This window comes from Merops nubicus, unplaced genomic scaffold, assembly GCF_000691845.1.
Source record: "Merops nubicus isolate BGI_N331 unplaced genomic scaffold, ASM69184v1 scaffold1335, whole genome shotgun sequence".
NCBI classification, from domain to species: Eukaryota; Metazoa; Chordata; class Aves; order Coraciiformes; family Meropidae; genus Merops; species Merops nubicus.
Genome location: NW_008607515.1, coordinates 14,266 through 29,078, shown reverse-complemented (window position 1 = coordinate 29,078; position 14,813 = coordinate 14,266). Strand labels below are relative to the sequence as shown.

At 37.2% G+C, this 14,813-nt stretch overlaps 1 protein-coding gene across 1 annotated transcript in view; it reads right to left on the bottom strand.

Annotated features, from left to right (window-relative positions):
- The window catches only part of CTNNA3 (catenin (cadherin-associated protein), alpha 3), a gene marked incomplete at its 5' end in the record, with an annotated part of 123,543 nt that extends 109,016 nt beyond the window's left edge, over nucleotides 1-14,527 (bottom strand). The window contains one exon of the mRNA XM_008939954.1: nucleotides 14,327-14,527. Coding sequence (XP_008938202.1) covers nucleotides 14,327-14,527 — 201 coding nt within the window. The remainder of the gene's footprint in view (nucleotides 1-14,326) is intronic.
- Between the last annotated feature and the right edge of the window lie 286 nt (nucleotides 14,528-14,813).

The following is a 14,813-nucleotide window of genomic DNA, read 5'->3' as shown; positions in this document are numbered from 1 at the left end:
GAACGCCTGAATTTCTGCATATTGAGTTTGCTATACAGAAATGGTTTTAAAATTACATTTTGAAGGATTTCTTGAATCAAAGTTTCAATTATGACATTACCTGAAAAATTAAAGATTACTCAACTAAACAAGGTCAGAATCTCTAATACATTTCTTCTCCATTACAAAAGTAATGTTGCCACTAAATAGACTTTGAGGGACAAAGAATGATGCAATTCAATGACAAACTGAGAAATCAAATTTCTCCAATTCATTTTTTTAACTGAAAGGTATTTAAATTCTATTCCAAACAAACTAGCAATATTGCCTGATACAATGCTATCTCGTTTTTCCATACAACTGTACTCTTTGGAATGTAACTAGAGACACTTTCCAGGCCCTACCTTTATAGTGAGACAAGGGATGCCTAAATTTGGGGGAAAAAAAAAAAAGTCATGGAACACAGAAATAAGAATAAACAAAAGAGGAAGCAACTATCTTCTACTTCCTCACTACTCCAAGAAAAACTCTTTGGCTAAAATGAATGAGACTTTCCTTAAGTTTGTAACACACAGACCGGCGTGCACGTTTTCAGTAAAACCCCAGAACCAAACACCCACTACTTTTGACTGGTGGTTCACGCCATTACCTATCACATCTTACTTCAGTTTGACTTGCAGTGTCAAACTGCCAACACAATCCTGCAGTACTATATGCTTTACACAGAGAAAAAGACAGAAAATCCATTTACTTTAAGAAAACCTCTAGGCCACAAATCTGCAAAGGAACCCTTTGTACCTTAAGATATGACCACTTTGTATGAACCTTCTTAATATTTCTCATTATCTAGCCACTTCTCTGCAGTTTTTACCACACTTTGGGATTATTTTGTTGTTGTTATTGTTCTTCACATCTAAAGGACAAAAATGAAACGTGCTCTTGTTTTTCCTCCACATGCCACGCTACACTTAGTGCAATTCATAAAAGAAGAAATACAAGAATGTAGAAGACCTTTTAACAAAAAAGCTACTTTTATTTCTATTTCCAACCATCTATATCCATTTGCAACAGCAAAACCAGCAAGATGCCACTTACATATCTGATGGTACTGTTTTTAATACTAAGACAAAAGACCATTAGTCCACAATATTTCAAGCGTAAGACTGAAAATGTAAGACACAGTTCAGTTCTCTTCCCTAATTAACTGGTTATCTTAATACAAATGTAATCCAAAAAAATAGATCATCCATGATAAAACAAGAAAGAAAACCCCAGCACCCAAAACCTTGACACCAAGAATTACAGACCTATAGGGAGAACTTCCACAGTGTTTAAATTTCAAGTAACATGAAACTTTGAATTACCATTCTCCACAAAATTCAGGATACAAACAAAACAAGAATAGAACTTCCATGAGGCTGCTGAGCACCAGATTTTGTGAAGCAAAACATAATGCCTAAATCTGAATTAACACCAGTCATCCTATAAGATAAAGAAGTAGGGAAAACCAACCCTGAGCCCAACAGTCACTAATATACAAACTTCTGTATTATCCCCAGTGATCCTTCAGTGATGGGGAAGGCAGAAGACTGGGGCTGAGTGGTTATTACAGACCTGGTACAAGGAGGTTTTCATGCACTATGGTGTCAGGAGACACCAGTTAGTTTCAGCAGCTGAGAACATGCAATAGGACCAAATTTTCCCAATATTATAACCATGCTGACAGTAAGTTGGTCTTCAAAACATTAGCAGTAGAGAACAACCTAAACATTTCCTTTTGAAATGCAGCCATTTACTTTAGTAGATTACTAGAAATACTGTCTTTTTAGAAATCTGGTTCTCAGTGGGTGTAGCACCAAGTTACAAGACCCGAAAATAATTGAATTTACCAAAAGGGATAATACTGCACAAGATTCCCAGCTTCCTCTGGCCCAAAGACAAGAAAAACCCAAACAAAACACTGCATATCCCACTGGGAAAGATCAGAAACTATGGCATTTTTTAAAGCAGAATCCACTACTTTGACATATGTTAGCAAATGACAACAACGTAAAAGACAAATGCCTCTGGAAAAACTTATTTGAGAAAAGGGTCACACTGCACTATGTCTACTACAATAATAACATGGAACAACTGAAATAATTTAATCGTGAAGAATACTTTGCTGTCATCCGCAGCTTCTTAACTACAATGAAATACAAATAAACACTGTAAGCTGCAGACAAGATAATTTTTCAGAACGATGCCAGAGAAATATTCACTCTAAATTTAGTTTTAAAAGCCAGCCTCAAAATGATTCAGAAAACATTGCCTCATGACAGAGACACTTTGTGTGTCTACTTCCTTTTTGCTGTAAGACGACAGCAGACTGTCCACTCGTACCTCACCTGTTCCTTACTGCTCAACACAATAACGAACAATGGTAAAACTAATTAAGAACTGAGACACAGGGGTTTTGAGACATAATCAGCAGAGTTAGTGGCAATCATTTGAGCAGTTTCAGTGAATTTGAGATTAGGTCCTATATGCTGAAGTCCATGGTGTAAGTGACCACACAGAAACTTTAATTACTAGAACACGGTGTTACTGAAGTTGTTTTAGATGAAAAGTGATAATGGAAAGTTGGTATATTTAAGAAGTATGTTCAATTGTGGTATGTAATCATTTGAAACCAATACATCTGCTAGTTACAGAAAGTGAAATACCACTGGGTAGCTTGTTTGTGGCCAAGGTGACAAAACTTAAAGTGCTCTCTAGACTTCAGGCTAGTTTTATTACCAGGTGTGGCCCTCTTGTGTTATTTGCAGGCTTTTTGATTTTTTATTTTGTAATTGCCTTTTCAAAAAAAAATGAAAATTTCTTCTAGAAATTTTAACTCTGACTCACAGCCAGCCTTCACAAAGCTGCCCTCTGAACAATCTTTTCCAGTCCTGCAAGGTAAGAAATGACTGAAGAGACAGCAGGCACTGTCCTGGTGACATTCTTCCAGCACCTGTGCTTACTACAGAGCTTTGTGGCCAAACCACATCCGTGACCATGTGGGAAGACGTGGTTGGAAGTATAGCTCCCAGGCTGAGATAGAGCCTGGACAGAGCAGCTGCTACCATGTTGACTCAACCTGTATGAGGGTCCCAAATTTGAGCAGCTTTGGCCTTCTCCTATTACATTCCTAAATGCTGTGAAAGTACACATCATTCTCAAATTTACAGACATGTAGAATATTGCATTTTAACAGGTAACATTGTTCCCTTGATTCTTATCCCAGAAGTAAAAAAGCATTCAAAGCAAGAATCTGAATGGGCTGTTTGCATTCTGTATACTGACAAGAACTGCATCTTGCATTACATATTTAGCCCTATACCAAAAACCTGGCCTTAACCAACCAGCTGCCAATAACATTAAAAGAATATTCTTCAGCATTTACCCGAGACCTTCTAATGGACTAGTGACTAATTAAATTAGCAACATTTACGGATATTAGTGCTAATGCTAGTATTATCAGTAGGAAGAAGTTCTTTAGGTAAAAGAAAGTTCTGTACAAGAACTTAAAGAAAAAGTAAAAATGATTAATTATAATAGGTTCTGACTGTTCTGCACATACAGCCAGGGTGAACTCCAACTGCCACAGACTGCTAACAAGAAAGTGATTCTCAATTAGATTTCCTGCTACTTTCAATTCTACATAGAGTGTGAAAGGTTGAAAAAGTTCCAGACTTTTTTTGCTCTTTACCTGTGGATTAGTTTAAAAAGGCTGACTACAAGAATACATCCTCCTAAGCTGCAATGCAGAAAAAAATAAATTTTCTCCAAGACTTTAATAAAGATTCAGGAATGTCAGCTATCAACCCATTTAAAAATGGTTAGAAACTGAGTAAAACTATACTGAATAAAACTAACGTTGCATCTAGCACTATTAAGATATGATCTCTGGAGGCATTCTTAGGTACAGGCAGTTATTGCTTTATTTGTCTCACAGAGCAATACGTAAGTAAGATGAGCTAAGAAATTGAGTAAATACAAGGTAACTATCCTGTTATTTAGAAGAAATCTGAAGCATTGCTGAAAATCTTACTATTCACTCTCAGGAGAAAAAAAGTCAACACAGTTTTAAAAGAGCACACTACAGAGCAAACAAACACTTTGAAAAATAGAGTACTAATAGGGTTTAGATGTTTATCTGCCTATCTGGAAAAGTACCAGATTAAATCATGTAGACTGATTGCATCCATTTGCAATATTGCTATGCTTCACTTCCATTTAATACATGATACTTCATCTAAGAAACCTGCATTAGCATTCTGGAGAAATTTGTACTTTCAAGATGAGGTATCTGCAACTCTTCTACACTAAAAATCCTTCTCAAATACTAACATTATGTACTTTTAACAGCAAGCACGTCACTAAGGAAGAGGAGGAATTCTCAGGGAATTTGAGGTTGCTACTGCAGAGTATGAATGCACCCATTAAAATATTTAGCTACCCAGAAAAGATGACTCTCATATGGATACAGCTGGTGTCTTACATGAGGCAAAAAAAAAAAATCATAAGGACTTCTGCATATCATTTGGATCAGTCTCCTCCTTAAAAATTTAAGATAACACTCTATCAGGTCAGTATTACTTTTGTCTGGCTAAGTCTTGAAAAGCTCCAAGAACAGAAACTTCCTCGCATCTCTGTTGTAGTGTTGCACTACACGTTTAATAAACCCTACCCACTGTCATGTCCTCTCTGAACAGCAGCACTTCTCTTGCTCCAGATAAAAAGAACAAAACAAGCTGTTGAAACATCTATGGCTTCTCCCAAACCTTTCTGTTGATTAGGAGGGGTGTCAAAAAGTTCACTGCCTGACCTAGCTGTCCAGCTCTGAATATTCCATGAGAGAAGCATGCCTGTTTCTCGACATTTCTTTGGAAGGGTGAAGGTTTCTGTAATGGATTTTTTTTGTACAGTGCCCATGATACACACCTTCTAATCTGCTGACTGAAGCTGTCTACCTTTTAACTCCCAACAGCAATCATAAAGAAGCATGAGTGACAGTTGTATATTCCTGCATGGAATTCCATGACGAATGCTCTAAAACTGATGGAGGTCTTATGGGTCTGCTATCTACCAAATTATTTCAAAACTACTCTAGCTGCACTAGACTATTAAACTAGTGTTTAATAGCACTGGGTAAACTGAGGAGATGGTCTGGTGTTTTCTCCTCAACTCTGAGCCAAAGCAAAGCCCACAGACAAAACTGCTTCAGGCATGACCCTGTACAGTTCTAGCATTGGTGGGATTCTGGTCGAAAACAAAATCCAGTCCCCAGAAAGTAAGGAGAAGCCCTATTTACCAAAATATTTATTCAGCACATAATGCATTCAATACTGTTTCTCTAAACACTGCCATGAATGAGTAGCTGAGAAACTTACTGAGACCTGAGATGAACAAAATGATCACAAGAATATAATTTATGATTACAGGAAGAGTCAATTTTACAGATTTATAATCCATACATACATACACAAGAATACATAACTCCTACTGAATTATGCATCAAGATATGTTGCATCATTTTCAAATCTAACAGTTCATAGTTACTAAGGAGGGAACCGTGAAGAGCTGAGAGCGTGTTTGCCAGGAAGGAATCTGGGTGAGATACTATGAATATCTTAAGCAGAGAAGACTTTGGAATAGTTAGCTTTTTATAGCTGGAAATACTGTGGGGAGACCATACAGTTTTATTATTACGATATATATAGTATGTTATGATAATAATGAATTTTATTATAATACTATTAAAAAGTACTCCATGCAAACCTGAATACTTTGGTAGGTGTTTTTTGTAAATCCAGGTTGGAAAACAGCAATAGATGATAGCTATGAAAAACTTAAGAGTGATCTAAAGCTGAAGAACAAGAAGTTACCACAATTTTTCAGGTCTTAGGAAATCCCTAATGAGACTGGATTAATGTTGAAGACTTCAAACCAAAAAATATCCTCACAGATTATACAATACAGAATTAACTCTTTAAGCACTAATGACTTGTGAAATACCATTATTGTGAAATAAAGTCCACAGTCCTGCTAAGGAGGTAGATCATGCTTTGGCATATAAATATTACAAAACCAAATGGTTAGAAGAGTGATGAATCCCAAAGAATTAAAAACATTTTTGTCTGTAGGAAAAATCCAAACCCATAGGTATGTCTGCCCAGCTGGCGCCAGGAAGCACCAGAAAAAGCCAAAGCTGCTAGGTTAAGAATCAAAATGTTCATATGTGAAAGAACTTCTAGAACAGACAAAAATTTCAACTGCCATAAGGCAGATGTCATCTCTAATGCACTAAGTTGCTCTAAAAGACAACAAGACAAAAGGATTCATTGAATGACAAAGGAAATAATTGTTCAACTCAAGTCTGAGACACAGAAAATTAATATGAGACAAATGCAAGAGGCATAGCATGCTTACTGAACAATAGTATCAGGGTTTGTAAGTGCAAGACCACAAGAAAAATGGTATGACAACAGTAATGGAAAAACACTGCCACAGAGGCTCTGGAAAATGCACTCAAAATAACCTGACAGGTTGCAGAGCTGGAAGTGAAAGGCAGACTCCAGACTTGCAAATTAAAGGTCCTTAACATGACAGAGGTTAAGACACTGAAGAGGCTGTGCAAGAAAGTCACAGCAGAAATAAAGGTAATGGTTTTGATATGAGCACACAGATCAAAACTGTCCCAAGTTACAGAATCAGCTTCACTTAAAAATATCTAAGCACAAAGAGCAGTAGTAGTTCCCTGTTCTTGTTATCAGCTTAAGGAAAGGCTCTCATTATGAACGGACTCTACTGAACAAGACCAGATCAGTGACTCTTAAGATCTGAAAACTATATTAAAGGAGATAGGTAAAGGTTATATACACACTGGAAATCCATGAGTCATTTCTTAAAGTTGCCTCAAGTGAGGAGAACCTGTGAAGGTTTATCAGAGTGTCAAATACGATGAATGTAAAAGGGTAATTCCACTGAAAAAAGACAACGAACATACAACCACAAAACAAAGTCACACAACAAAAATTATGTCCTGGAACACACATGGATATAGTTTTACTATACTGACTGCAGGAAAAAAAAAAAGCACTGACTGATCATTATTGTACAATCATCCTCATTTCTCCTACAGGAATAAAAAAATTATTTTACTAAGGGCTCATGGAAATTAAGGAAACAAAGACAACAGTGCTATTCCTACTTTGAGGAAGGCTTACACAAGTGTCCTCTGCTCCAGAATCAGACTGCAAATAAACCTGGCTTCACCAGAGTACATGACAAATTCATTATCGTGGGAGCAAGATTTAGAATTCCCAAGTAACCTTCCCATTCCTAGTTTCTTCCGCTGATGCTACTTAATCAGGAAGATGCTTCCCTTGACTCCCTCCCTGCCCCCATGGGTAACTAGCTGGAACAAGCCCATGTACGTCAAACTCATGCTGGTAACAAATGTATTGACCATCCTCCTTCAGGAAAACGATCTAACAACCCAAAAAAAAAAAAACTAAAAACTAAATCAAAAAGTGTAAAAATAAAACTATTCGCTTATTCATAAAAATAAATTTCTTTTTTATTAATGTTGTTTTTAATGCCACTCTTACTAACTTTTATCTTGAGAAGGAGGAAAGATTTTATAGACTGTGGTTTTAAAGACTAGTGCCCTAGACAGTGAGTGTGCACTGGGCACTCTGAGGCTTTTATCTGACAAAACCTGTGGAACAGTGCACTGAAGGGAACTTTCCTTTCAGCACCTTGGATGATCACTAAGTGCAACACCGTTTTAAAGCAAGCAAATGTGTAGTTAAAGGCACCTTCATTCCCACAGTGTTTATAAACAACATGGACATCGTTAACAGTGAAGAAAATCTATTTTTGAGCTACAGGAAATGTGAAAAAGATTGGTAAAAGAAAATAGCATTCTGTGCAGGGTCATTTTTTGATTATTCGGAACACAAAAAAAAGCCTGATGACATTTCTTCCTATTGTTCAGAACAGTCTTCATGTCTGAAGCAAATCTCACAGCTTTTAAAGCTAGTATCTTTAACATAGTTTGACAGAAGGATTAGAACAGAGCCTTAAGGGGAAAAAAGCCAGGATGAAGACTTAACTGAATGGAGGTTATTGACCCAGTAATACAGTCACAGTCACAAGAATGAAGGGTTACTGCTTACGTTATAGGTTTACAATCATCATGTAATCATAAAAAATATTTTGGGCTAAGTCACACAAACATCCTCAGAATTTTTCCTAGTCAATTCCCCCCCCCCCCCCTTAGCTCTTAGAATGAATAGTTTCTTGCAAGCTGTTCCTTGTCTGAGTTGTACACCATTTTCACAAGTTCACTGATTGTGTATGATTGGGTACGCAAGCCTCACTCCCATTTTTCTATCAGTTCTGAGTTTTGGGCTTTTTTATTCTATATTTTACAGTGAAAAGACTCCGTCCTCTTTAGCAGTCACAAGCAAGGTTCATAAGCAAGGGAAGAAACCTTTGAATACTAAAGAGATTCAAATAGCAAGTATCTTTAAATCTCATTCTGAGGGATATTAATGAGCATCTGAGAAATATTTTTTCATTAAAAATTTGCCTTTTTAAATTAATGGAATGTTTTGATTTTGCATGCACCACAGAATAAGCAGATTCATCCACTGTATTTTATCTACCTCCAAATAACCCACCTAGAATAAAGTTGGTGACATTGATATCTTCCATAATACAAGAAGGGGTAAGGAGCTTCAAGCAGCTGATTCATCCTATCTAATCTGAGGATGTATTTTAGGAATAGTCAACGAAGTCTCTGGAAGTGCTTCTCTCGTCCCATTTTGGCTTAGATGGCATGCAATCAGAAGATTAAGTAAATACCAGATATCAGTGTGGGCAGGAGAATGGAGACTGCAAAGCCTTCTCACATTTTCTCCTAGGTGTCTTCTAGGCAAGAGTGTAACATTCTTGAACTGGAGAAAACAGACAATCCCTGCTGCAAAAGGCTCAGGCAAGGATAAAAGGAAACTGCCAGTCATTTCACATAAGCTGTTGTGACAAGCCCACAAACTGTATTTCAAAAAGGAAAGTGAAGCATCTAGGAAAACAAAGTCATTAGCTTGTGCACATGCAAGAAATGGAAAAGCTAAATAAAAAGCAGAGGATGAAAGGAAGCTGATATCAGATAACACTACTATCTTTTATTGCTGAGATAAACTACCTTTCCTAGAGAAAAGTAATGCGGTAGATTTAATCCACCCTGCAGAATCATTTAATAAAGTACTGTAGAGGACAGCTCTGTTTCAGGTAGAGTAGATCAGTATTAGTATGGAGGCTATACAACTGATCACACTGAAAGGGCTGTAAAGCAAGAAAAAAAATATGGAAAGAGGCCAAAAAACCAATCTTGGGACCAAGAAATACACAAATAAATCAATTCACCAATGACCCTGGCAAAAAGTATGATGTTAAAACATGCTGCCAATACAGAAGACAACTGTGTCAGGAAGAATAGAATTACTTTTAGGACAGAATCATAGATAAGGACTTAAAAGGAAAAAAAAAAAAAATTAAAGACATAACTGCAACTTGTGAAGGTTTTAAAAGAAAAATCAGTGAGCTCAAACCCAGTCTCTCCAGAACGGGTCTAAAAGTTTAATGTGATTGGCCCACTGGGGCCAAGTATTTTTAATGCCAGTGGAGGCAGAAGAGTGTTTCATGCTGACACAAGAAAAAAAAAATACAAACTGGCCATGCATAAATGCTAGAAATTCAAGAAAAATCTCTTCATTAGAAGCAGTAGGCCTACACAGCTCTCACTGAGATAATGGGGCCACAAACTGTCTTCAGTATGCCCTTGCTGTATCAAAGAATTACATTTATGTAATACTCAACATTAAGCTCCTTGAGCCTTGTGAATAAGTCATGGGAGCTGTTTGGATAAAAGGTTTTTCCCCTCACACTGAAATATATAAAAACTTGTACTTACCAAGATGATTACTCACTTAGTATAAAACATCTTAAGCATTTTACCCCTCAATCCGCAGTTACAAGTAACAGTGCTGGGATCACATCAGTAATCTCTAAAAATGTTAGATTCCAGTCAATTCAATTCCTATATTTCATAGTTAATGAGCACTAATATCACATAATAGTTTTAATGACTTTTATCAATACTTACATAATTTAGGCATATGAGTATTTATAAAAAAAAACGACTTGTGCATCTCTTACACTAAGGAAGTATTTGGAATTAACAATTATGGACAATGGTTTATAAACATTTTCTGAGGCAGGAAGAAATTTTAAAACCCACATTCAACTTTATATGTGATATCACCATCCTGTCTCAGAGATTAAACTTAAGCCATACTTCAAAGGGAGCTAGAACAGTATTGTGTGTCATACCAGTATCTGTCTCAGTACAATGCCTACAGTTGCCCTCTAATGTGAGACTAGTTAAATTTGTTTTCCATTCCAAATACAACTTCATTACTTTTCCTAAACTTAAAGCTAAACCCTATCCATATGTCAGATACAAGGTATTTCATAATTCTGGTTTTAAGAAGCTATGGACAATGGTTTGCTCTAATTCCATCAGCATTACTGGAATAAAAAATGTGGACTCAAAACTGCAATGCTCTATTAGTTCCTTAGGTGAGTTAAAATACTTATCACTGCCTCCAGCCTTTCCCTTGTTTTTTACAAGATCCTTAGACCTAAGTAACTAGAGGATTTATAGATATGTATGTATACATATGTGGGTATATATAATATATCATTACACTTTGCATGAAAGCAGAGAAAATTTATAATAAATACAGGCCTTTTACCGTATCAACGGATATATGCTATAACATAAATTTTTCACTTAAATATAACTGCTGCAGGTTCTGGCAGGTCGTAAAATAACAGAGTAGGGTTTGATATTTAAAAACACAGTACAAGGTTACTCTTATAGTTCTGAATTTTTATAAACAGTGTTTCTAAAGCTTTCATGCAACAGTACACAAACTCTATCACAATGGATGGATCGCATATTTCAATCTAATCAACAGTGCCAGACATTAGGAATGACAGAAAGATACCAGTACTAATATTTTCAATCTTAACCATAGTAGAATACCACCTGAAGCTCTACTACCTTTGGACTTGCAAATGCAAGATGGAAAATGCTGGTTTAAACATTCACCTACAGGGAGCATACAGACCACATGACTGAAAACTCCTTTCTCCAGTGGCTGGTCAAGATTTCACACAGATTCTGGGGCACACTTTTCCAGGACATGCTTCTCAATGCTGACTTCCAGCCACCTAGAGCAGGGGCTGGGCTACAATGCTTTGTAGCTGCCTTTCCTACCTACACAACTACATGCCCTTCCCACAGAAACCAGAGAACAAGGAGGGACAGAGCATATCCCAATCTCATGGTGATGTGGAGCCAGGACACAGGCACCATGGTGCTCACTCAGACCAGGAGCTGGGAAGCATTCCTACACCCCAAAATTAGCCATAGCCTCATGAATTTACACAGTGTCACACAAACTCTGTACAGACAGTGGCAGTACATAGGATCATTTAGGTTCAAGTCCAGCCATAACTATCCTATAAGACCATATATTCTCTTCTTACAGCCTTCAGCTTCATCAGTCCCCAAACTGATCCTACAGACACAAGTTGCTTCTAACTCATGGCCCCGGTGTGTGCCTAAAGCAGGTCCATCCAGTGACTTGAATTAAGCAGTTGTTGTGTCACATAACCACGTATGATCCCATAATGGCAGTGTCGTCATGCATACACTCACTGAGTGCAAACCAAGGCTGCAGAGCCAATTGTAGTTCTGGTTTATCTAACTTCTAAGAGCTTGACTCCACAACATAATTAAGCAGTTGTTGTGTCACATAACCATGTATGATCCCACAATGGCAGTGTCATCATGCATACACTCACAGAGTGCAAACCAAGGCTGCAGAGACAAATGTAATTCTGGTATCTTCTAACTTCTAAGAGCTTGACTCCACAACATAAACAGTCCTCTTACAAGGCCTTGTTATTAATTTGTTTGGGGTTTTTCCTCTTATTGAAGGAAAGAGAAGGGGCAAAATGGAGGAGCACAACATAAGCTTGAAAAAGACAACACCATTGCAGGGTGCTGTGGAGATCCATCTGTCTGTCAACAGCTTGTATTAGAGAGTACTAGAGAACCTGAACTAAGAAATTAAGTATCAGTTTTTAATACTCCATGTACGGCAGTATGATGATATTACTGCTGAAAGCTCATTTTACCATCTTAAATATGTCTGATGTCTTCCAACTGAAGAGACAGATTCAGGGTTCTTCTGCTCTTTTCTGGAATCTACTATAATGCACAGAATTTAACCTCTTTATTATAAATTACCTCAACATATGTGCTGCAAACTAACCTCAGCCTTTGTTTTAACAAACAGTAAATGTATCTGCTCCTCTTTATGCACAATTTCTCTGTCCAGTTACTTCCAGTTTGCATCCTTCCCATTTCTGGCTCGTGTTCTTTCATTTTCATTCCTAGACAATTTCCACATACACTACTATCCTATGATCCTATCTTCACCAACTCTATACTCTGCCTGCAACAGCTTCTCTTCAGTAACAATTTACCTTTTCACTAGGCATAAAGGATGCACTTCACTGCCCTAGGTTACTCACATAAGCTAACTTCAGAGCTAACGGCAGTATCAATACACAGTTCTCTCCTAGTGAAATGTCACCTTCCTCCTCAAACACCCCTGAGGGTATGAATGTTTTGGGCTACACCTGAGGGTAAATCAGGAAAATCAGCTTACCAGCATTTTCCCTGAAAGCTGCAACAGTTAAATAGACAAAAGAAAACCATCAAGCAACCAAAAAACCTTGCATGATTTGATACCTGTATTTACCTGATGTGCAATGAACAGACAAGAATGAAAAGCATGTTTCTTTTTTCCACTCCTGTTTAATTATGTAAAGACAGTGGATTCTTAGGTTTAAAGTACTGCAAAAACATTTGAGATGACACCATACTTGATGTCCCTTGACACAGGCAAACATTTCAGCCAAAACCAGTTTTGTGTCTTCCTGTCTTTTCTAGATATATGGATTTAAGTACATTATGCATTACCATCAAAGCAAGGAAACAGAACAGAAATCAGTGTCAACTCCCAATGTGTTTAAACACTGCCAGTTTCAAGAAAGAAGGGCTCAGTTTCTACGTGGAAATCAAAACTGTTTTCCTACGAATGCTGCTTCCCTTGGTATTTGTCATAGTACAGAAGTCATGAAAAAAGAATATAATCTTGAAAGTTCTCAGATTTTCTCATCAAAATGTCAGAAAAGTAGGTAAAACCAGGCAAGCTATTTCAAACTCTTCTCACTACTCTGTCCCTTTTGCCACTTCATTGTCCTGTCAATTCACCCTTGTTCACATGAAGACAGCTCTGTCCTGGACATATTTGAACTCATTAGGAAAGAGCTCAAAGAAAATTCCTGTCTTTTCTTGTAGTAAAGTAAATATCAGTCAAATGTAAGATACTAGAAATTTGTTTAGACTTACAGAGATAGGATTTAGACTTCTAAGTCATAAATTTAAATCCTATATTCCAGAAATGTAGGGACTTGCCAGAAAATTTAATAGTAATTTTTAACTGCTCAACTATTGGACTTCAATCATTGAAAACATGGAAATCCTGGGAGCTCCACAGATAATTTTTCTTGTTAAGTATATATGATTAAAGGCCAGAGACTTTTAAAGGCCAAAACTGCTGTAAACAATAGAAACCATTTATAGCATAGTGCAGTTACACTCCTGCTGCCAGTACATGGATATTCCAATACAGGAAAATCTTTTTGAATATCAAGAAAAAGGAAATTGACACTATCATTTATTTTAGGCACTTGCTAGCTCAACAGTCCTTGAAGTGGCAGTACACACAAATCATAAGACTACTTCTCCAAGTTTGCCTTTCATCTTCTTAGAACAGATGTGGTGAGGCCAATACAAAGTGAAAAGCTGCTGCCTAACCATGTCTCCAAACATTGTTACTTGCATTTATGTAAGAATTCTGGTAAAAGTCTTCCATAACTTAAAAAAGCCTTACATAAACTATGTAATTCAAAAAAAGAAATTTAAAAATTAGTTTTAAACTTCATAGTATCATCACAGTTGTATAGCATGCTGAAAAGTGATTAGAGACCATATCATTAGTGCACAATTGCTGCATTAGATCAAAGAATCACAGGATTCACTTTGACTGTGGATTATAAATGGAAGTTTATACCACTAAAGAAAGGGAGACCATAGCCCAGCAATCAGACTTACCAGTCTTGGTCAGATACTGAACATGTGTCATCACTCCTTCAGTGTAAGCCCCTGGTTCATAGTTGTCCATCTCGCCCGAAACAATGTGAGCCACTCTGGAGGCGCGGCCCCGGATGGCGCCCGCCGCGCGATCGAGGCTGTCCGCGCTCTGCTCCCGCAGGGCAATGATACACTTGTTCACATCCTCAAGAATGTGGCTTTCTGCAAAGAAAACAACACCTGGTTTGAGATGGCACCTCTTAGACAATCAGACACGTTTTAGACAGAGTTGACTGCACTTTTTCTTCCCCTGTTGAAATGCACTGGCCAACATAGGCTTGCATAAAAAACTTACAATATGAAACCTACACTGAATCGCCCTTGAAATTCTTCAATTTTTTGACCCCTGGAATTTGAAGGTACAGTAATACTCTCCTATAAGCAACAGCAGCAACAAAATAGCGGTCAGAAAGCATTAGAAAGATATAAAATGCACACAACCTTACAT